At 42.5% G+C, this 25,165-nt stretch overlaps 1 protein-coding gene across 1 annotated transcript in view; it reads right to left on the bottom strand.

Annotated features, from left to right (window-relative positions):
* TMTC1 (transmembrane and tetratricopeptide repeat containing 1) overlaps window positions 1-25,165 on the bottom strand; it is a 132,177-nt gene that overhangs the window by 70,679 nt on the left and 36,333 nt on the right. The window contains exons 5-7 of the mRNA XM_009995190.1: window positions 17,434-17,515; window positions 16,343-16,446; window positions 3,756-3,945 (exon numbers count right to left, since the gene is read on the bottom strand). Coding sequence (XP_009993492.1) covers window positions 3,756-3,945; window positions 16,343-16,446; window positions 17,434-17,515 — 376 coding nt within the window. The remainder of the gene's footprint in view (window positions 1-3,755; window positions 3,946-16,342; window positions 16,447-17,433; window positions 17,516-25,165) is intronic.

Genomic DNA, 25,165 nt, shown 5'->3' with positions numbered 1-25,165 from the left:
CATGCATCAGTACAGGTTAGGAGCCGACCTGCTAGAAAGCAGCTCTGTGGAGAAGGACCTTGGAGTCCTGGTGGACAAGTTATCATGGGGCAGCAATGTGCCCTTGTGGCCAAGAAGGCCAATAGTATCCTGGGGTGCATTAAGAAGTGTGTCCAGCAGGTCAAGGGAGATTCTCCTTCCCCTCTTTTCTGCCCTAGTAAGACCACATCTGGAGTATTGTGTCCAGTTTGGGGCCCCTCAGTTCAAGAGGGACAGGGACTTACTTGAGAGTCCAACAGAAGATGATTATGGGACTGGAACACCTGTCTTATGAGGAAAGGCTAAGAGACCTGGGGCTGTTTAGTCTAGAGTAGAGAAGACTGAGAGGGGATCTTATTAATATATATAAATATCTGAAGAGTGGGTGCCAAGAAAGAGGGGCAAATCTCTCTTCAGTTATGCCCTGTGATAGGATAAGGGGCAATGGATTCAAGCTAGAACACAGGAAGTTCCACCTCCACATGGGGAACAACTTCTTTACTGTAAGGGTTACAGAGCACTGGAACAGGCTGCGCAGAGAGGTTATGGAGTCTCCTTTTCTGCAGACCTTCAAGACCCATCTGGATATGTTTCTGTGTGACCTGCCCTAGATTCTGAGGTGGTCCTGCTCTGGCAGGGGGGTTGGACTCGATGACCTCCAGAGGTCCCTTCCAACCCCTATCACTCTGTGATTCTGTGAGAGCAACAGCGAAACCACACAAGGAAGACAAGCAGAGAGGCTTCCCTCTCCAAACAATAACAAACTGGAGAGCTGTCTTCCCTGTTTTGCAGCTTTCAGCATAAAAAACCCGGTCTAGTACCAGACATACTCCAAACAAAGCTCTTCTCCTTCTGAGGTATAATAAGGTACACAAAATGAAATGGAACAAGAAAGCTTCATGCCTTAGATGTCCTTTACCAGCACTGCACATACATGCCAACAGGGTTACCACCCTAAGAAAAAACAACAAATAAGCCCTGTTCAAAATTCAGAGGCAACAAAGGCAGAAAGCCAATACAAGTGCTTTCTAACTACAGTCCATGTGATATATTCTGTAAGTCTCCTATGAGCTTATTTTGTGGATGCACCCATGTTGCCTCCTGCCACAGAGAATCAGTGCAGTGTTCGCTGCACAAATGTCTGCACTTCTACCAAAATAATTTCCAGCACTTTCATTCTCCATGCCACAGAAAGAGAAGTGTTAGTGCCAATGAGAACAAATATGAGGTTTTGTCCTCTTTTACCTCTTGCACACCTACACATTCAAATGAACAGCACATAAACTGCATCCCTGTTCACCCTAAAACCATTCCTTCAAAAATTGAAAGCTATTGCTTGCTTCCAGGTTAGACTTTGCAATGAAAAAAAAGAGAGAAAATGGCTTCTAAGATACTTCTGTGTGTTTGCTTCAAAAAGAAAGCAGAACATCTTACACTTTCTGAAATGTGAAAGGTCAACTGATGCGTCTCATGCTGGCTACTAGCTGCAAAATACTGAGAAGTAACTTGTCTGGGCCTTGACTGAAGGATGGTCCTTCTTGGGGGAGCAACATCCTATGAAAGGCTACTTGCATAGTAAATTGCATTTGGAAAGAAGCTTCCTTAAGAGCCTAATATAATGAATCGTGCCTGCTGTTCATGTGTCCTGAACTTCCCTTCCCTTGCTATAGAAGACAGTCCTGAGAGTATCTGAAGCCAAATGGGATAATTTATTTCCAGGAAATGTGGCTCTTCCTGCTGTTTGCTATCCTCAATAATTCATACTTGTTGGCACAACACAACCACCTTCATACCACTTAATGGCAGTATTAAAATTGGGTTATTATGAGAGCAGTTAAAAATAAAATAAAAAATAGGTTCAGAAATCTGGAATTTCCTGAAAAGCAGAACATTTGAGATACCTTTAATTATACCTAGGGCTGGGAGAAGTATGTCTGAGTTGACCCTCATAAACCATTACCAGTTCCATGTTCACAGTGGGTTTGCTGGGAGGCTGCAAGTGGAGACTGATTAGAGCACTTTGTCAAGATTAGGTGATGGTTCTGGTTTTACTTGGGTTAGACACACAGGAAGATAGCTTCAGATCCAATTTATTCCATGTTTGGGGTTTTCAAGGATAAACACAAAGGAAACTACAAGATTAATTTCAAAGCAACCAGGAAGTAAATGTCTAGAGAGTGAAATTCATGTTGCTTAATGCAACATAAACAGTGGTTAAGAGCAAAGAGGTGAATTATTCTCACAAAAACTTAGAAGTTGCAGTTTCAAATCAAACAGTGGTATTCATAAATTCAGACTGAATTGTTTTGCCTTTAAGAAAACAAAACAAAACAAACCCACAAGGATAAAATCTAGACATTTAATGCACAAAGTATGTCGAAATCTTTTGTTTTGCAGTTTGACAGAAGACAAACAAATAAGTTACCCAAAGGAATCCTTCCAGATTATTGTTTTACCCAAAATAAAGTAACATAAAATGGCTTTAGATAATCCTGAAACATTTTTTTCCCAGCAAAGGAACAACATTAATTTTACCCATAGCACCAATTCTAACAGCAAAAGAACTAAAAAGCAACCAAAACTTCAAAGAACACGTGATAAGATTGTTCAGAAGTGCTTAGTACTGAGCTAATGAGAAGTTTATCATTAACTTCCCTAGGAACAGGATTAGGTCTAATACAAACACTTCTGAATATCTTTCACAGTGAATAATGAAAGCAGGAGGAATAAAGACAATGTACAACCTGCAGGTAGAACTAGTGAATGCCTTGTAGTGTGTTTTCTCATGTTTCCCATACAGCATCTGTCAATGTATAGCCTAAATTAGTAACTCTGCAGTCTCAAACTGTCTGGTTCATTCTCTGCAGCACAGAGAAGACTAACAGAACAGACTGAGGCATGTACATGACCTGCACATTTTACTGTAACATAGGTATTAAAAACCTGTCACTGTCCTACTATGGTTTCCAGTGATACCTATGTTTAAGGAAGAGAAACTTTTGTACTGTTCTAAAAATGATTACCAACATCTTTCCTAAAGAAGCTTCTAGTATACAACTGAAGGAGGAATAGCTTGCAACTCGCTATGATCTGCAAATATCCTTCCATGAAAGCTCATATCTGACCTCTGACAAGTGTAGTACAACATCACTTTCTTTTCTGCAATATGATTCATGGTGGGTCTCAAATGCCAAATTGTGAAGCCTGGCTTTCCAATTATGTTATTTATGATAAATAACAATTTTGAGATAATTTCAGATTTCCCACATTCGATTATTCAGCTGATGGAAAATCTTCTCATCAAGACATATCCAACATTTAGGTTTCAGAAGCATAGCAAAGGTATAAATACAATTATTTATTTCATTTCCAAATGGCTCTGCAGATGACAGGTCCCAGTCCTGTTCGAAGCAAGTGTCAAAGAGCCTAATGACTTAAAGGAGAGGCAGAGACACTTAACAACTTCAGTGGGGTTTGAATCATTAACAGAAATTGAATGCAAGACTCCAGGCCAAGATCTGCCCTCAAATCAGACCAATTAGAGACTGAGACATTCAACTAGAGGGACATTTTAATCTGTTAAGCCTGCCTGCACTACTTAGGTAGCAGTATGTTTTTTTCACCTCAGTCCAAGACATTTGAGAGAAAAACTTGCACTTACTGACCATTTCATCTGAAGATTAGGAAAGAAAACATTTTAAAGGGAAATGTTGCATTGCATTGTCTTTCAGTGTTACCTTGAATGCAGCTATGCAGTGTAGGCTGAGCAATGCCATCACCAGCACCAGGAACACTGTGGCTAAGTTCCTGGCATCCCAAATGGACTCAATCAAAGGGATGCTGCCGACCTGCCAGTCGTAGCATAGGGTGATCGGTGCCAGCAGAAGCCAAGCATTGAAGGCCAGAAGATAGGAATAAGTTAGGAACCTGCAAAAGCAAAACAGGCAACTTAATAAATGCAATGACTGCCAACACACAAAACATTTCTCTTTGGCAATTATCACTCACTGTAAGGGAGGAGGGAAAAAAATAAACAGCTCTATACACACAGGTGATACTGTACCTCTCTGTTAGTATATAAAGAAATGCTAATATAGGTAAGGGGCACTTCAACAGGTCATTTAAAAAAATAACATAAGAGGTAATATTTTCAGTAATATTTCCATGGTTTCTATGCACCAGCCTTTGGAAAACTAAGAAATCTTCACCTCCCATACAGATGTTACAATTTTGAAGTGACCAGCTTCAACAATAAGTGAATGACAACTAAGCAGGTACATACATCTATTGAACTGTTTCACAGTTCACTGCATCATTCCTGCAATACTAAATATCGCTCTAGCTGGGTTTAACTTACAATTTAGGATTTCTCCTATGTGCACAATATTGAGCAATTGAAGTCAGATTTCTCTCTGACCTTTCTCTTAGCATCCCAGCACAGAGAGAAAAAACAGAAGAAAAGAGGCACAGGGTGATCCCTGGCTGATCCAATAGCAGCTTATTAAGGCTGAGGACAGCTTGCATCAGGTGTGCCACAGAAGTGATGGACAAGTAGAGAACCTTGCAAATTGCTGTAATCTTCATTATTTGGTATTCTCTTAGAGAGGAAATTAATTTGGAGTTGAAATGGGGAACACGCTGCCCTCTGGGAAGTATGCAGGGCTTTAAGATTGAACAAGAACAACATGCATGCAACTGGCCTAAGCAAAACAAGAAAAATAATAAAAAGAAAATATAAAAAAATTAAAACCAACATCCTGTCTCTCCCTCCCCTCACCCCTCACCCCCCCGTCTCGTTCTGTTTTGCACCTACTTGCCAAAAGGGCATCCCCCTCAAACCACATTTACAAAAGTTCAAATACTTTTCTGTGCAAGAGGCTGGAGATTATTCCAGCAATCACAAAGTCAAGCAAGCCAAATTGAGACAGCCTTAGAAAACAAAAACACTTTTCTGGTTTGCAAGTAGAAAAATTCACATTGTACACAGCACTGAAGACAGCAAATACTCAAAAAAATGAAATTATACTCTGTCCCGTATAGGATTTCTTCCATCTGAGCCTGCTTGGGTTGTTGTTATTACACACAGTTGCCACGGTACCTTCCCAGGTTTATTAAAACAACGACAAGGGACCCCCAAGAGATGTTCAGCCATGTAGACAGAGAATTGTTTCACTCACCCTTTAGAAACGTGCATCTTTAGGGTCAAAATACAGTCCCTTACAAGAGCATTTGCAACATTGTATTGTATTTATGGCAGAAGGGGTAAGACACTGAAGCTAAATGTGACCCCAGACACACGGGTATAGAAGTTCCCAGATGGGTGTTGGGCTTAAGACACAAGGAAAAAACAGGCCTAAATTTTTGTGAAAACATTTTAAAATAACCACAAACAGGTGGGATATCGGTTTCTCTTCTCATCCCAAAATCAAGTGTCTCCAGCAACCCAAAAGCAGGGAGGCATACATAGCTGGAATAATGTTTCATTGTAAACAATGGAAAACACACATTCCCGTTTCCTCATGAATCTTTCTAAGCTCCCAACTCCGATGGAAAATGGAATATTCCTACATGCTTGAGGTTTTCAGCCATTTGGTAGATTTCTTATTCATCCCTCTATTTTCCTCCCCTGCACCATCCTGAGGCAGTAAACAAGGTGAAAAGTAAGAGAAAAATCCATTTTCCCTCTTAATACAGGCAGCGATTAAAAAAGCCAGTTTCTATTTAAGAAAGCATCCCTCAAAAACATAAATCTAATTTTACTCAAACCCTTCTTACAGTTTTCTCCATTCAGTGATTATAAAGAAACAAATAGGTCCTTTCTAGTCACCAAGCCAAGCTTTTCTGGCCTGTGTTACAGAGAAACACAGCAATGCTAAATCTGGTGGAGCTTAATCATGCCAAGGCGCTCACTCGTGATGTTATGTGTGGCCTGGCCCCACCTCTGCTCGGCCACAATGAGAAACAGACTTCTGTACCAGCCTCAACATAACGTCAGCTCAGAAAAGGCTGCCAGCATTTATTTACACCTACTTACTAAAAAGCCAAACAAATTCATTTCTAGCTTTAACTTTTAAAATGAAAAAGCGTGTTTGTTTATGGCGATCTGAATCATGTTCTGGCGTGTGATACTGTTGCAAGTGTGTGTATTAGACAGGATTTTCAGAAGCCCCGAGTTGGTTTTGCATGTGATACAAAACTTAGAAGAGGCCAGTTTTTGGAGGGAGTGTCCTTTTATGGTCTGGCTTATTATAATTTTCAATAAGCATCCACAATATTCGTGGCAGTTTGTGTAAGGCACATAAGGCACACCAGAAACCCTCCTCTGCTTACTCAGTCTGGACTGCTGGATAGGAATGAACAAGACAACACTGGGGATCTTTGCAAATTGCAGCACTGCAGTTAAAAGACTGAGTAGTTCGTTTTCTGCATCTTTGCTGATAAGGCAAGAGCTGATAAATTATTATGCAGCACAGAATAAATAAATACACTTCGCTGCCATTGCAAATGCAAGTCAGTTTACCAAAGTTTAAGAGGAATTTAGTGTGGCCATAGTGTGTGTTAATATATTTCTGCTGGAAGGTTAGGACAGACTGCTCCTGAAGATGAGAGGATACGCTCCAGGACACGCATTGATCAAGAAAGGTTTGTAACCAGATCTCTCCTTCTGTGTGCTTGTAGGGTTTCCATCTTCCTCGGGAGCCACACGTAACTTGCTGCCAGAGGCAGGTCCCAGAGGAGATGGACAATTGATCCATTCCATTACAGCAATAATTAGTGTCTTCAATACACTCTGTCAACAGCGGTGAACTGTTTTAAAGCCTGTGACAGTTCTTAGCCTCTATGTACAGTTGACTGGTTCACCTCTCCAGGCATCCTCCTCAGCCACATCTCTTGTTGTCAAGCCTGAAGGCTCTCACTGAAGACACACATGCCAACAGCAGGCATGAAAGCAAGATCCAGGAGGGCACTGCATGATTTTAGCAGGCATCTGTAAGCTGCAAGAAAGCCCCGAGAGAGCTCTCATCCAGCTAAAAGTTTGGATACACTTTCAGCATTGGTAATCTGTCCTTGAACATGATGGATGGCTGTATAAAATAAAGCACTGCAAACTATTGCCATGCTAGGTACTAGGAACAGAAAAATAACAGGATGCTAATAATAGCTCCTCACAACTCAGCGCTGCTCTTTACTTACAGCTCTCAAAAGTACGTGATATTCCTTTACATCTTGTGTGGTTCTCATATCACAAGGATAACTGGGGGAAAAGATAAATGCCAGAAGAAACTTTCAAAGAACACTCTCACCAAAGCTGACACGACAAGCAAATAATTTGCAAATTTTTAAAAGACTCAAAAGATTTGTGGAATTGGCCCAGGAGCTAATTAAATTTCAGCAGCCTACCTGCAAATGGCAACAAAAGTATTTGCTTTTAATCAGTTGACTAAGTGAATTACATTTTAAATTAATGTTCCTCTCTGTATTGCTGTTCATGTCTGCTTGAATTCCAAGAGGGAGAAATCCTTGTCTGTGACATCTCCTGCTCTATCAGTTAATCCCAGGCAAAACAGAGTATTGGAGAGGTGGCTGGAAGAATCTGCCTCTTAATTGGCAATCAGTTTTTCCCCAGACTGGTTAACAGCATTTGCATCACAATAGAGCTATTTTTTTAATTTGCAAATTGAACACGGAAATCCAAGTTTCAGCAGGTAGCAAATGTTTCTTTTCACTTCTCAGCATCTCTGGCATGTTCAGAAAAACAGAGCTCCTCATGTAGGTAGCAAGTGTTGTCATGGCAATCCACTTTGTTTAGTGTTAAATTTTTTAGTTTAAATCTACTGTTGTGTGCTTTGTTTGTCATAAATACAGGATGATTCATGTCTAGAAGCCGTTGCAGAAAACAACTATCTGAACTGATTGTTTCTGCTGAAAAAATCAAAGTAAAGAGTGCTACTTAAAGCCATAAACAATTTGACACAAAAAAATATTTGAGGAAGTCTGTAATCCTTTGCTGTAATAGACTAATGAGCTTGGAAGAGCCCTAGTCTCAGCTCTGCCAAAGTCAAGTAATCAGAGCACATGAGGGATGTGAGAAGAGATTAAAAAAAAATTAAAAAACAAATAGAAGAAAATATGAGAATTATAGAAAATTACGTGGAGTTTCATTTGCTTTCTGATTTTGGAGCATTTTAAGCTTTTTCCCCTAGCTCCCAGGGACTGAGATTATATCTATTTTTTTTCCAAAACTGTGCTACACAAACTATCACAAGACTCACACCGTGCCCTACTGAGGCCGCACGGAAAGGTAGGGGCCAGTGACCCTGTTCTTTCTAGGTGTATACAGTGGTGCAACCTACCACCTACATAGCTCTGGGACAACCCATCACCTTCCTGACAAAAAGCAAGTGGCCACCTTACCCCAAAGGCACAAGAGGGTTTGCATCCAGAAGTGGAAGATGTTCCTGTACTGGGGGGTTCAGTCAGGCAAAGGCAAAATATTCTAGTTGGAGACAAAAAGGGAAAAAAAAAAAAAAAAAAAAGGCCCTACCTAGAAGACAGATGGTAACAATGCACTTAACTGGTATTAGGGACAAGAAGGGGGTGCACAAAGAAGAGGGCAATCTGAAACAGAAGCAGGAAGAGAGTCGTTGCCCTTTTAGAAATAACAGACCTTGTTAATGCTCTTCTGAGGAGACCTGCACACTACCAGAGACTCACGAAGGTTTCAGTTCACTCTGAGGGTGAGAAGAGCTCCACTAGTACAGAAAAGAGCTTCTCACTCACTTGCGTTAACAACTGAACTGATTTCACCTCAAGGCTCTCTTCATCCTCTGCAAAGCCCCAAATCCAAGTGTGTTTGATGAGCTGCCTCATAATAATGTCTTCCTAGGCCACATGTGGCTGCAATTATAACCAGGTGATGGTATTTAAAGATATTGTCTTTAAATTGTATGTATTTGCACTTCCCCTGGGGAGCTGCCAGTCCAGTCATACCTACCCACATGAGTTTATTTTCTTGCTCTGTATATTGTCAACCTAAACATTTTCTTTTCATGGCCTTAGAAAAAAAAAAAAATCACACTCTGTCTATCCAGTACATTTGGTGATGGTGGAGTAAGACTAAACAAACAAGCAACAGACAAATTCCAATTTAACATCTAGATCAGCTAGACAGAAAATACTTGTAACTGGAAAAAGTGCCTGTGGAATCCCTTTCATCAAAACTTATACGTGGGGGGGAAGAGCTGTCAGTCAGTAGAGGGCAGGAGTAGGAAAGACAAAGATATGGATGAGCAGGCAGCTGCAGCTTGATGAATAGCAAGGTAGCTCCTCTGGAAGGTGTGTTTGTGTGCACCAGGGGCACAGGAGGAAAGGCAGACTATGTTTTCCTCTGTATCTTCAAAGCCTGAAGAGCTTTGATCTGGTGAACAGCTCTCTCTCAGTTGTTTCAACATAGTGGCTAAGAATCTGAAAAATATCAAATTCTTGAAGAGTAAAGACTTTCAAAGAGCCTGTGAATTTCAAGTGAAACCCGAGCCTGCTGTCAAGAGTTGATCTCATAGTGTTTTCCCTCCACAACCCCCCATGTGCTGTGAGTGAGAGGGTGCCTTGTAACCAAACATGACCCCCAGCCCCACCAACAGCGGCAGGCTCCAGAAGTCCTGCAGCTGAAACCCCCCAGCCACTGGTGGGCAATGACTTCAGGAGAGGCTCACAGAGGTGGCAGGGGATGGAGGGTCCTTGGACAGCTGCTGAGATACTGGTGGCTGATCCTCAGGAAATTAAAACCAGAGCTCATAAACCCACTGCGGTAACATTTCTGGAAATGGTCTGTTGCAGCTTGGAGCACTGCCTACCCCAAGCCAGTGGAAGCCAAAGGGATGTCCTGGGCACACTGCTGTGCCTCAGAGACTGGCTACAGTCTAGCCCTCCTGCATGGAAGTATTTTGAAAAGCAAAATGCATTGCCTGTAAGATTCAATAGCATGAGCTTTGGCTTCTCCCCCTCTGCTTCACATGCAAGCTCTTTCGGTAGGGAAGACCTGTGTAACCAGAGCTTGCAGCAAGTGCCATGACCCATTAAAAACCTCAGTCTTGTTCATTAAATCAAGAAAACTTAACTGAGAGAGATGCTGAAAGCTTTCACGTGGCTCTGGGAACCTCTAGGATGGCCCTTGCTCTGTAGCACCACCTTCCAGACAGGCTGCCTGCCTGACCCCCAGCGCCCTTGTAGTAAAGAATACATTTTTAAATTTAATGTATACAACTCTGTTGTTGTCCCTTTTATCTAAAAGTGATCCTTGAATGCTGGGTGCGTCCAGAGGGTACACACAGGGCTGAAGTTAAGCACCTCTGGGCCCAAGACAAAAACCACTGACAAAGGATGTAGAACTTCTCCGGCCTCTCAATAGTTACAAAACTGGAACGGTTAAATGCCTTGCTCAGAAAGCAGTCACAAATCTCTAGGAAAAGAAGTATGTGCCAGTTTTTACGTATAAGCATTTCTTCAGCTTCTGCAGCTCTGAATTCTCATTTACCTGACTGAAATAGCAAAGAAATACAGAAGCCAGCTTACAGAGAGAGCAGTTCAACCACAGGACAATGTTATCTCAAGGAAGAGTAGAAATGCATTAACTATTTCATGCAGCAGCACAAATAAGTCCACCTCGTGCCCAGAGTGATCAGCCTAGGGATGTTACAAGGCAAGTGCCAGCAGAAATTAAAATAACTTGATTCCCAAAGATGTATTTTTAAAAAACATTTTCTTAGTTTGAAATTACTGGTAGCAATTAATCTGTTTCACACACCTCGAGACACGTTGTACAATAGACTTCTCCCTTCTCTTACCAGGGTGTTAGTAATACAATCTGTTTATTCAGGGGCCTCCTACTTCTTTCCCCTCAAGAACAGCAGAATAAAGGAACATTGTGCAAAACGTCTGAGGCATGACAGCCCAGTGCTCAACACCCTGCTCACACTGGAGCTGCACTCCAGTACACTGTTTACCTAAAGCTGGGTGGCTCTCGAAACCTTCCTAATTGCATTCTCCCTCAACTTCCGTCTGATACAAGCAAGAATGTTGTAACAGATGTTTGGGATTGGGTTTTCCATTGCAACAGCTCACCCATAGCAGATTTCGAGATGGCAAGTCACAATGACTGGAAATGTGTGTCCTTTCAGGTAGGCCACTGGAGCAGGTAGGTTCCTTTCTGCAGCAGCCTCCGCCAGCCTGCATGGACAGGCTCTCATGGTGACGCTTACAAATAGCAGGATCCCCAACACCTTCATTTCTGCCTCCGCTGAGAAAGGGAGTGATGGACAGATTTCATCTTCTCAGATCACCCTTGCCAAGCAATACACTGAAGGTCATGGAAATGTGGGTTTCATCTATCTCACTGGAAGTTTTGAGGTATTTGAAAATAATAGACAATCCAGTACCTTGCAAGGACCAAAGCATTTCTGTTCTGACTTCCAGAGCATTTACTTGCATCCTCATTGACTTGTCATTTTAAGGACAGTAATTTAGTGAACATAATGAAAAGATGATTTTATTTTTCTCCAAGGATTGAAAAACTGTCACTGTTTCTGCAAGTCTGTCTTCCAATGGTTAAATGAATCAATTCTCTGTCTACTTTAATGTATACATTTGTGCTGTCCAAGATTGGAGAAGGCTACACAGAACATACAGTCGTGTTCCAAGGCCAAACTGGGCCACACCAAAGGTCTGTCCAGCAGTGTCTGAAAATTAATGCCAAGCAAACCAAATAAGAACAGAATAAGAACACAATACTTTATTCCATTTCCTAGCTAGCATGATGTCCCTCAGTTGGATGTGGTTTCTGCATATTTAGTAGCCTGGAATTCTTTTTTTATCTTGGCAAATCTCTCTAAGAGCCTGCATAAACTTTCAGCACACCCACAGCATCCCTCAGCATCCCTCAGCATCCCTCAGCAAGGAGCTCCCCAGCTCAATTACTTTTTGCAAATCCCCTCCTTGGCTTGTTTGGAACCTGTCTGTTCTTAGATGTGTTTAATGCACCCTGATTTCTATATGCTCCCCTCCTCCGTGCAATCATGGGTGCACAGGCTACTCTCGCACCCTTTGTCACCTAATTTACACCATAAGGGCTGACAAAATCTGACCTCATTACTCAATACTTACTTACATCTTTACACTTTACTCAATGCTTACTTACACATTACTCATACTTACAAACCTACCCCTAATGTTAGCCACCTCCAATAACCCTTGCCAGCCTCTGGACAAACTGTGCCTGTACAGCTCATCAGGTGACACAGAAACCTTCCAAGAGTTAGCAGTATTCCTTGGGGTTTATCCTGTGTCAGCCAAGACTCCAACTCCAGACCTAACTTTATGCATTTCACAAAGACTGCCACATATTTGCAAATGGTTTTTCTTTTTTATTCCACTTGTTGTCATCAGCCTTCCTCCTAGCCCCACAGAGTTGGCCAAGTCTTACAGTAACTTTCAACTCTACTGAAAACCAGAACATTTACCCTGGCAAGACATGCACAATAACCACATTTCCAGCTCAGTGCAAATAAAGACAACTGCTTGCAAACAGAAACTCCCATTTGTGCCCTCTGTGATCTTCAGACTTACAAAACAACTTGCCCACTGCCTGAGCACTAACGCTTGCTTCAGCCACAGTTAAAGTGTTAGTAAGTACCTCAAGATCCCCACCCAACATTGCCCTTTCTTTTATATTCATAGGGCTTCTCCCTTCTGGTCTGGACACCAAACTTAGCTCTTCCACTCCCTTCCTCCCAACTCTGCCCAAATTGCAAATAGCATCCTGCCTTTAAATTCAGTGCTGTGACCTAATTGCTGCCTTCAAAACTTTGATAAAAGCTTCTTACACCAGTTCTTCATATGCTGCTGTAGGTGTCCACAGCTGAGGAACACACACTGCTTAGCAGCCTCTCTGAGGTTGGGCCATAATCACAAACTCTCCTGTGTGACTGGACATCCTGCCAGTTGGGTAAGCAACCACATAAATCAGCACCTACTTGGATGCTGAATATCCTCAAGCCTTGATGTCCTAGACCCTCACCTAATGTTGTCCCTAACACTGGGGACAGCAATTCGTATAACCTCCAAATCCACCTCCAAGCAATTTACTCAGCTAACACCACCTCTATGGAAATAACAGGCTTGGAAAACAATCTTATCTCTTCAGCTTCCCTATTTCTTGCACCTGAGCTCAATGCCAGCCCTGCACCTCAGCCTCACCTTCCCGCTGGCCAGACACACAGATCTTCCTGGAAACCAAGCCAACACCACTCAACCTTGCTGCTCCATCTGACATCACAGTCCTGCACTCATGGTGACTGGCACAATGTCAATTCTGCAGCAAGAGCTTCAGCTCCAACCATGGTAAAGTTTCAGGTGACAGTTATAGTTTGAGTCTGAAAGAGGAAGTGAGGAAGTAAAGGGTTTGCTGCCAAGATAAGGGTTGTGGTCAGTGGGTGAATCATGGGCTGTCAGCTCAGAGACAGCCACCACATCTCAGCCTGCTTTGCAGGATTGACCACTCACCCATTTGGCAAAAATTTGCCATGCCAGATGTTCTTAAACTTATTCTAGGATATCATCCACATCGACTAGTCTTCCCACTGCTTGATGAGACTGGCAAGATACAACAATAATAAACCAGCTCTCATCTCTGGTTTCTTATTTGTGGGTGAACGCCCCAGGTCTAACATGAAGACTGCTGCCAGCAGCACAGCTGGGCCCATAGCTAGCTCTAAGGCAGTCAGTGGGTCATTGACTACTTTGAAGTGAAGGGTTAGGGTCTGGCTTCAGGAAAGGAGGTGTTGCTGAGCAAACCTCATGTGCTGGCAGGTGGATCCTACAGGCTTAGGGTGGTGCAAGGCATCAGGAGAGATGGGTTTTGGCTCCTTTCAGGTTGTTTGTCTGCAAGTTCAAGGTAGTGGTCAGCTTAAGGTTTGAGTTTGGAGAAACAAGAATTGGAGAGAAGAATCTGTAGGCAGATTCTGCAGGTACTTTATGTCTTAGATGAAGGCTTACGCTAGGACACTAGGGTTAATAAGGTCATCAGAGGCTCAGGAACCAGCATCTTTCTACATCCTACAATGCCTAGAGGGAGAGGACAAAGACTATCACAGAAGGTCAGCAACAAGACTCACGTCAGGGCAAGCAGCAGGTACTGAACTGTGGCAAGAGGCTGTCAAAGCCCTGATGAGCTTTACCTGGCCCCACACCTAATGACCATTGCTCTAGGAGTCCCATTTCAGCTCAGCCCTGTCTCTTGGATGGACATTAGACTTGTGCTGCAGGTAACCATCTCCTGGATGGGGCCCCTCAGACACAGGCTCTCATTTATCTCTACTTCTGCCTCGCACCCTTTCTCCTGGATGAACTTTGGCCAGTGCTGAAGCCTTGCCTCCAGTCCTGTCTCCTGACTGGACTCTGACCAGGATTCAGCAACAAACATACCTTTCAGCTTCTGTTGTTAGGACCTGTGCCTGAGCATCAGCCACAGGAGGTTGGTGCTATGTCAGCAGAGAGGGAACTGACCAGCTAAATTTAACTCTGCATATTAGAAAGCCACCTAATGTCTGGCATCTGGGCTTCCTGAAATGTATTCTGGATGGAACATAGAGGCTTCTGGGTAAATAGGCTACAATAAGGATTAAGATCAAGCTCAGTAGAAGTGCAAGACCTGAGCTAACTACAGGGTTTTAGAATCCCCCCAGATTCTAAAGAACAATAATACTGGTTTTACTGGCAAAGGTTTCCTTAATTAGGTTTGGGGAAGGTGGGTGCTTCTGGATTGCAGAAGAAGCCAGGGCTGCTGCTGGGGCCAGGGAGGACCTCAGCCAGCAGCATTCTCACTTGTCTTTCATAAAGCTGTTAATAAAACCCACAGTGCCAGTGGTAAAAATAGTCACTGTTTCATACTCCAAGAAAGACTTAGCTTTTGGGTTTAAAAAACCTTCCCCTGTCATTACAAGTTGTAAAGAGACAAACACACAAAAAAAGACTTTTGCAGCACAGAGCACATAATTGGAATCAGGCCAGGATCACTTATGACTTGATCTTCCATCTCAGCATAAACATAGCAAAAAGGGACAGCAGCAAATCCTTCATGCTGTGCTGCACAGAGTCTGGTATTAATGACCCTGTCAGAAATGCTGCAAACAGATCAGAGCTTTCCAAATCTGACAACATGCTTCCTGGAAGCACTTTTAGCCTTGATGGTAATAGCAATTGTTTTCATATTATCATAAAGGTATCCCAAATGAGATCCAATCCAATTCTGCAGCAGATATTGAATAAGGATTACTTGGTCTTAACCTGTGTCTCAGCTGCAGTTCTGCTGGGGGAAATGTGGAGCCAGCAAGGCCAGAAAGTGACACAGAGGAGGACCCTTCCCATTTCGTTTGAGACATCAGGCAGTTCCTTCAGAAGCCTCTAAAGTGTCTTTCCCCAGTTCAGCAGCTAAACAGAGCAAATAGTTATGCACATGGCCCTGTGTTAGGAGGAAATCGACCTTCTACCACCTTCTCAGACTGCTGGTCAGGCTACGCCTGGAGGGAAGGGCTAAGTCGCAGCTGTCACTGCCTTGCAGGTCTGGCCCAGCAGAGCCAGAGGGATGTAGTATCACCCACCTAGCCACACAGTGGGTCCCAGGCAAGAAAAAAAATAAATACCAAATATAAGGTATTTATTTTATTAAGATACCATTTAGGTATCTTAAAAAAAAAAAAAAGTTATAAAATAAAATAAATCTGTTACCACAAACTTCAGTTCACTGTTCTTAACTAATCCATGGCAGACCATCCTAGGCTCAGCCAGAGCTGTGCAGTGGGAGGTCACTACTCTGTGCCACTGGGTCCCACCTTCACTGATCAGCCACGGATATTCCACCAACAGGTGTGGTCATCCCCTTTTTATACAAATTTCAGCTGAAGCCAAAACTGAATGCTTGTGTCCTGTACCTCAGGAGCAGCCAGTTTTATGGTTTAGGATTAGGCATCAGTCACTGAGCTTTCCAGTTCTGTGCTCAGGCAATGAAATTATATTATTTGGCTTTGTATAAAAATAAGCCCACATTTTTCAGTGGCAAAGCATCTGTAATATTACTCTACAGGACCCAGAGTGTGCTTTGGTTTTCAGATAATGCTGGTTGCTTTCTATTCTAGATAGAGCAATAAGAAGAAATAATTAAGACAACAAAACAAGTATTCTCATTCACCATCTGGAATACATTTTAGCACAGGGAGAAAATAATGTCAAGACTACACTTTTCATGACTTTTGTTTGATTAGTGGTGTTGTACCTCGTCAGGAAATATGGTGAGAATGAAGCTGGATTGTCCTGCTCCGAAAACATGGGCATGGATCCTCCCATTATCCAGAGGCGGAAATACAACACGAGGATCACCTCCAAAGAAGAACATCTCAGTTAGCAACACCCTACTAAGAAGAACTAAGGCCTCCAGCAAATACTTTACTCCAATAGCTCTCCACGCTCTGCTCTGTGCCTAGAAGTGAGGCAGCTCAGCCATTCATGAAAAATTCAATTTTGCCACCTTAGGCAGGTGACAAATGCGCCAACAGCCTGGGCACAGACAGTCCGTTCTGTGGTTGTGTCCTCCCCTTCCACACATGCATTAGTGACAGCAACCAGCATGTCTCAGCTCCCCATGGCTAAGGCAGCATTTTAAAGGACAAATCCATCACTCTGCTATGGCTCAGAATGCACAGTTTTGCTATTGACCTCTACATAAATACAGAGGGTGAAAAACATGGCTGATGTCTTAAAAGCTATTATTCTCTCCTGCTGGCACAGGTGTAAGGACAAGCTCCATCGGCTGTTTCTCATGCTGTGTAATCCTAATCCCTGGAAGAAATTCTGTGGGCTGGCACTCCTCCACCTTTCTGGGAGCCCTTGTCAAGGGACAAGCAAGGGGATCCAGCTCCTAGAGCAGCACAGGGCACTGCACACCCCCACCAAGGTGCTTGTTTTCTCTCCTGCAACGTGTCAAGTCCTGCTTGGAGAGTGCCAAGCAGCAGGTATTTGCAGGCAGAGCTTTCCTTTTGACTCCTACTGAGCCCTGCACTGGAACTAACAGCACGTCACTGGAACATGAGCCCAGCACCACAGAGTCCCCCTGTATTTAGGGCAGGAAATACTTGCAGATGATTACACGGTTGTAAGGGCAGCCACCATAAATTAAAAGAAAATTTGAACTGAAAACACAGCACTATTCTTGGCTCTGCCCAGCTGAACTTTTCTAGACTATTTTCCAAGACTAACTTTGTATTAAGAACTGCCATCAAAGCTTTCTGATTCTTTTGGGATACTACCACACAATGTTCATTCTCATCACGTACACAGAAATACACGTCCAAGTTCATTCATACTTACATAGCTTATCACCAAAGCAGCTCTCTTCAAAAAGGGCCTTGCAGTATACAAGAAATTCTGGTTGTTATTTGCAGTCAGGTAGCTGAAATATAAGAAAACAAATATTTGTTCAAATACTTTCAAACCATAACTCATTTTTCAAATGGAAAAAAAACCCCTGCACATTGTTTTAACCACTCTAAACTATCATGCAGTTATAATGACATCACTCTTACTCTTCAAAGCACTTTCCACATGACTTAAGTAAAATATTGAGACCACTTCAAATAACACACACTATAATGCACAGCAGTTTCCCCATCAAAATCTGGTCTGGTTTTGGTTTGTTGTTTTTTTTTTAGATGATCTATTAACTCCTTAACACTCAGAAAACCCCCACGTGTATCTCACCAAGACCGTTGTCTTCAGATTCCCAGAAGACTACACCAAGACACATTTTTAAAAGGTCACCCAAACACAGTTATTTAATTTTAGGCCATTATTAAAATGGAAAAAACTCCTTGTTCCCAGCTAACTCCTCAGTCTCTAGAGATGGGAATAACTGTCTAGCATAACTGAACTTACGTTAAGCATAGTTTTGAAGTGTATTCTGCATGTTTAACTTTAATTACAATAATGCTGATAAGGTGTTATGACAAATAATTGCAGAAACAAACACACAGGTGGCTTATTGTTTTGGAGAATTCATAAAAACCTTCCTGTTTCTCAATGAGTAAAATTAAACTGTATCTGGAGCCAAAACTATACTTTTAATATAGGTTGGAAGCGTTGCCAAAACATAAGGAGCCTACTTGATTTAACAAACAGTGCCATACCTATGACATTAATTCAATGATAATTCAGTTTCTATTGAACCTTACAGAGGCTTCATCATTGTAATACAGCAATGAGAAACAAAAAGAGATACAGAAGAGACAACATGAATATTTTAAGCATAGAGAAGCTAGAAAACTATTGGAAAAATGACAAATAATTTTAAGAAGGTATAAATACCAAGTAAACAAAATAAATTCAGAATGAAAACATTTGTGGATCCTCTGTGTAACATACAAGCAGTATCGGGATACTCAGTTTAAATGATTTACAAAAACTGCAGCATGAATCACAACACCTGCATGTAAGTTAGCTTTCCAACCATTAAAGCATCATACATTTCTCCCATCTAGCATATAAACATCTAGCATATAAAATGCATCTTATTTCCTCTCCAAATTCCTCAAGACAGTCTATCATCTAATTGCTTCCACCCTTCAAGTCTTCAAAATAACAAGATTGCAGCACTTCCTAATGCTGCCAAGAGTCTTTAATATCTGGCTTTTTGTTCAAATTTTCTATAGTAGGAAGTTTGCAAGCCTGGTCACCATGGCAAGATGGAGAAAAGATTACACTGCAGACAAAAGCAATGGGGCAAAGCCAGGAAGAAACAGAGGCAGCATTTAACAAGAATAAAGAAGTATATCTGGGTGCTCTCTACAAAATAACTGCTCTCCAGAAAACTCTCCCTAAGTGTCATGCCCAAGACTTAGGAACCAAATCCTATATTGTAAAGCAAGCCAGGTGACTTTCAGTCTTTGGTGTTTACTTATTTACAAATGTTGACATTTAAGCACCAAACCTGACTTAAATGTCAGATGGGTCTTCAAGGGCTGAACTCCACAAAGTGCAAAGTTTTTTGAGCTCCCACTGATTTTAATCAGGCTCCAGCAAGTACAAGTGAGATGGAACTAAGCCTTCAGCTTTCTCTCTCCATGAAAGGTCAAGCTGGCCTTCAAGTTTTCACCATGGAGTTGCTCCAAAGCCTATTGGAGCCAAAGGAAAAGAGTCTCAGTGATTTTAATAGCATTTGGATCAAACCCTGGGCTTTTGTTCCCTACTGGAACCTTTTATGAAACTCAACCCCCTCACGATTTGCAGCAGGAACATAAGTGTTGGGTTGCATTTTGTTTATATTTTTATAGGTGGAGGGAGGAGAGCCCTGTATTAATCATGCTGCCTGATTCTTTTCAAGAACCTGTTTTCACTCACTTGTAGTTTTAACTTAACTGCAACACTCTGGGCAGAAATTTTCCATTACAAATATTTCCTTTAGATGGAATTATTCTGGGAAAAGATGAGGCAGAACAGTTAGCTTTTTATCCAAGACTTCAGTTAGAGATAAGGAGCACTTTTTATTGGTGTCAAGAAGTCTGCCAACTTCATCCTTGAAAAATTGCATCACCTTGAACCGGTGACCCAAAACTCATGAGGCAGCTGCCATCTCCAAGCCATGCATTTTCAGCCCTCCAAAGCAGCCACCCCTGGGGGCAGCGCCTGCGGGGATGTAGGGACACACAGGCCCCACTGCTTTGCCATGTTCAGGATGGAGCTGGCTTCTCACAGATCAAGTTCGCACAGAAGATGCACCATTACCAGCTCTCTGCTCCTTCTCAAGCCTGGTCTGAGGTGAAAATTAAACCCAGAAAATGAACGCAAACAGAAGGCAGTAGTTGCTTCTTCATCCTTTACAGTACACAGTGCAGGAAATGCCTACTCAACAAACATCTTGATTTTCACTTGTTTTGCCTGCCTATGAGTAACTAAAATGCTGCCCACACCTTGCACTTCCCTTGCACCAAGCATAACACCACGTGAGCTACTACAGTTTCAAGGCATGAGTTTAGGTACAAGTCACTTAATTTGAAGTGCACTAGCAAGTTGCACCAACTACATGGTAACTCTGGCCACTGCAGAGCAGGCCTTTTGAAAGCATTTCAGAAAATCCTGACAGATTTCTCACAGTTTATGTTGTGGAGCAGTATCACCTCTTGGAAAAAAAAGAAACCCCTGCATTGACACCAACTGCAAATCAGTGCTCTGCACTGAAGAGCAGAGAAGGCGGCAAGCAAGAAGGAACCAAAAGGAAAGCAATGAGTAACTGGGAATGAATGAAAAAAGGAGTTCAGGGAGCCCTAAACTTTCCAATCCTTCTTCCAAATGCTTTTGCTACTTTGCAGCTTCAGTTAAGAAATGTTTCTGTGACAGTACAATTAATAAGTAAAGCTCTTCCATCTTGAGAAAGCTGTTGTCTTGAAGCCTATCTGGAAACCACAAAAGACTGCATGGTTCATTGCTTGGTAATCCAGCTGTTTGCCCATCAGATCAACCTGTAGGAGTGGTGTAAGCATATGGTTTATGCTCAGCACATCAAAGCTTTACAAGAACCACATGGTTTTCCAGAGAACCTTATTAAGGCTACTACTTATTTTCAGAAAAAGTAACTACAAAAACATCTCCCTTCTGCTGCAGGCAAAGAACAACACAGTTTATGCCTTAAAATAAAATGAACTATGAATGGGACGTGGATGAGAAGTTTGCTAAGTGTCAGTGATGCACACCATGTAATATGCAGTAGCATTTTACATGTAAAATTGCAGCTTGCAAAAACATCACAAGTTACGTTGAACTTCTCTCAGACAACCTTAAGAGCAGCCAAAAGTCTTTATTTTGTCTTTAGTTAGCACAATCAAAGAAATTCCTATTACAACAGCTTAACTGTTTTATACCTGCTAAACAGCTCCTTTGCATAAAGTAATTTACAAGTCAGATTTCCCTGCATTTGCCAACCACATGAAGCTGCCAAACATCCTACTGATCATAGGACCCACTCCCTGTCACCTGCTCCACCGCGACCAGCACAGGGTGCCTCCTGGTGCCAAAACACACACACAGTTATTCCCACATGAGAGCAGGCATGGGACAGGTGTAGGAAAACTGTATAGGTGGTAGCTCCATGCAGCAAAATGCTACTTCAAGAGTAGGCAAAGAGTCCAAGTTGTGAGTCTCACAGATATTTATGATGAATAGATAAAAATTAGAGGAGGAAATCCAGATCGCCAGGTTTGCTAAACCAAGTGCGAAAAGAGCCCATTTGGGCAGTGGTTCCACCTCTGCCTCATGCCAGCTTTCCCACAAAGCAAACCAGCATGTAATCAACTACTTGTTGTCTTTTAAAAGCCTTTCAGGAATACTCCCTGAAGCAACCAGAATCGCAACAAACAATAAATCCACAAAATGCTTAATAATGCAGGGACTCCTCTCGTATGGTTCAAGCAGAGGCCAAGACAGATACTTGGCATCTTCGGCTTCCTGAAAAGCTCAGCCCATCCTGAAATCAATTACATCATCAGGACACTCAGAGATTTTTATAATTGAAAACAGCAGAGTAGGTGGCCTAGTAAAACTCAACACTGTGCAGTTTACAGGAATGTAAACTTTGCTGGTACCAGATGGACTCCGTGTTAAACGAAACAAACTTCTCTAAGACTCAGGCTGCTTTTTAATTCCCCTGGACCGCTGGAGGCATCTACACTTCAGAGAAAGGAGTAGGATGGCTCCTCTGCTGCCATCCATTGCCACGGCTGCATGAATGATGACAAACTGGTATCATTTACCTGAATTCCTGGCTAACTGGGGGGGTCCCAATGGACTGGAGGGTAGCAAATATAACACCCATCTATAAGAAAGGCAGAAAAGAGGATCCAGGAAACCATAGACCTGTCAGTCTGACCTCAGTACCAGGGAAGGTCATGGAGCAGATCATCTTGAGTGCTATTAGAAGACATATAGAGGATGACCAGGCAATCAGGCCCAGTCAGTATGGGTTTATGAAAGGCAGGTCCTGCCTGACAAACCTGATCTCCTTTTATAAGCTGATGACCTGACTACTGGATGAAGGAAAGGCTGTGGATATTGTCTATCTGGACCTCCAAAAAGCATTTGACACGGTTCCCCATAGAACTCTCTTAAAAAAACTGGCTGGATGAGCCAGTCATCATGGCCTGGATGAGCACACGATCTGTTGGATCAAGCACTGGCTGGACAGTCGGGCCCAAAAAGTGGTGGTCAAAGGAGCCAAGCCCAGCTGGCAGCCAGTCACAAGTGGTGTTTCTCAGGGCTCAGTGTTGGGACCATTTCTGTTTAACATCTTTATTGATGATCTTGCTAAGGACATAGACCATATCATCAGTAAGTTTGCAGATGACACCAAGCTGGTGGGAGTGTTGATCTGCATGAGGATAGGGAGGCTCTACAGAGAGACTTGCATAGATTAGATTGTTGGGCTAATGTTAATGGTCTGGGCTTCAACAAGGCCAGGTGGTGGGTCCTGCACTTGGGCCACAACAACCACATGCTACGCTGCAGGCTTGGGGAAGTATAGCTGGAAAGTGTCTGGCAGAAAAGGACCTGGGGGTTCTGATTGACAAGCGGCTGAATATGAGCCAGCAGTGTGCCCAGGTGGCCAAGAAAGCCAATGGCATCCTGGCTTGTATTAGAAATAGTGTGACCAGCAGAAGTAGAGAGGTGATTGTCCCCCTGTACTCAGCACTGGTGAGGCCACACCTGGAGTGTTGTGTCCAGTTTTGGGCACCTCAATTCAAGAGAGAGATTGAGGTGCTGGAGTGAGTACAGAGGAGGGCAACGAAGCTGGTGAAGGGCCTGGAGAATAAATCTTATGAAGAATGCTTGAAGGAGCTGGGAATGTTTAGTTTGAGAAAGAGGAGGCTGAGGGGAGACCTCATCAGTCTCTACAACTACCTGAAAGGTCATTGCTGCCCAGGGAGGTGGTTGAGTCACCATCCCTGGATGTGTTTAAGGGTTGTTTGGATGTGGTGTTGCTTGATATGGTTTAGGGGAGAGTTTTGTAGAGAAGGGATGATGGCTGGACTCCGTGATCCCAAGGGTCTTTTCCAACCTGAATAGTTCCATGATTCTATGATCAGCAGCACATTTATCCCACAGTGCTGCTGACTCAGCTTTGGTATAAAACGTGAACTCAGTCTCATTTTCTCTTTGAAGGTTCTTAAGGGAAGCAAACAAACAGTTAAGATGTTTGATGGATGCTCCCCATAGGGAACATCTAAAAGACCAAGATAAGTACACAGTAAAACAAGCTTTGGTACTTTGAGAGCTTGTTTTGGTCAGGTCCTTCTGCTGTGAGAGGATCATTGCTCCCATTTATATTCTTCTCAGGGAACAGATCCAACTTCCAGCAACTATGAGTGTTTTGAACTAGCACTGTCAAACCCTTGATTCTAAAGGAAGGCATTAGAAAGATGAGTATAAAGCAAGGCTGTTAACTTATTCTTAATTATTGGTAACAGTAAGACACCTCTAACCAAGACATTTTTAAACTTAAAAGGGGTTATTTAAAGTGAATGTCAATGCTTTAGGTCACTGGTAGATGCACACCTAATTCCAAACCAGTTTGACAAACTGTCCTGCTGAGAATACACAAGTTTTGCAGGAGACATATTTTGTCTATAGAGACCACCTTACCTTTTCTACCTAAAGATTACTTCCTTATAATGTGTCCAGCCAGAAATATCTTATATTGGAGAACTGTCTTTTCAGTGTAGCTCAGCCTATATTCATCCTTGAGGACAACCATCAGAGGGCAAATGTATGTTATATTCCATGGAGAAAACAGGAATGAAAATCCATCATGGAGTAAAAAAATTGAATAAAAAAAAGAAAACCCGATATATTCCAGACGTCTGGAATGTTAATTTGGTTAAAATACCCGTCAATGCAGGGAAATAAAATACCAGTCCATAGCTACGGGTTTTGCGAGGGAGAAGAAAGAAAAGCCCTACTGCTTCCTTCTTTATGAATAGTCTTGACATTCCCTGCAGTGTATGTGTGGCATCCTTGCTCCTTATCTCCCCAGAGAGCCTTAAACCTCAGCCACCACTACCCACGCAGTCCCAGATACATAAACACACATAAATGCAGTTTTATTGACTCTTTGGGGAGTTGTGGAGAGATTTTATGAAAGTCACAATTGTTTTAACTCATTTGCACTGATAATGGCATATATTCTTCGTGTACATTTTCAGTTGTGACCACACTTGGAGTTCTTGCTGTTTATTGGAATTTTTGGAAAAGCAGAGCAGGGCATAACTGCATGAGCATATGCAGCAGAAAAGAAGATCCCACTCATGGTTCTTCCTTATTCTTTTAGACAGTACATACCTCATTCTGTGTGGGATGAAAGTAGAGGAAGAAAACCAGGAGGAACAGGGAAAGGAGGGAAGAAAGGCACAGTAAATGATCAGGAATAGCAAGAGAAAAAAGGAAAGTAGCAAAATGCACTTAACGGATCAAAGCTGTGACCAGGAAGATGAAAAAGGGCTTCCCTTCATACCAGGCATTCCACAGACTTGATGAGGAGACAAGGTGGAGCAGGGATAACAGGAAAAATAAGACTTCAAAGCACGGCCACCTTCTGCCAGATCTCAGGAAACCGAAGCCCCATGCCTGCAATTTACAGGTTCCATCGATTTCAGCCATTTTATTTCCTCTGCATCACACACACCTGAGACACTGAAATCCACCATTAGGTCCTTTGTTCCCCCTCCTAGGTCAATTAAGGGCGGGCATAGAGGTATTTCAAGCAACTGCATCAGCAGCAGCAGTGATAGCAGCTTTGGCTGCTCCATACATTCAACTACAAGCACCTACTTTCAGCTGCTTGCTCTTCTGACAAGCTTCATTCATCCAGGCTGAAAGTTTTCCCTTCCAGGAGCTTGTGTCAAGCTTAAATTGTTTTCCTCCCTGAAAGTATCAGGTAAAACAGTTAGGCTGTTCCTGAAAAAGCAATTAGAGAGATGTGCCCATCTCAACAAAGTCATGCAACTACTTTATTGGGAAAACTTCAGTGGTTCCATACTTTGGAGATGGAATTTGAACTTTA

The sequence above is a fragment of the Chaetura pelagica genome, unplaced genomic scaffold (assembly GCF_000747805.2).
Source record: "Chaetura pelagica isolate M959 unplaced genomic scaffold, ChaPel_1.0 scaffold343, whole genome shotgun sequence".
Taxonomy (NCBI): domain Eukaryota; kingdom Metazoa; phylum Chordata; class Aves; order Apodiformes; family Apodidae; genus Chaetura; species Chaetura pelagica.
The sequence above is the reverse complement of the archived record's forward strand: the minus strand, read 5'-3'. Positions and strand labels throughout refer to the sequence as shown.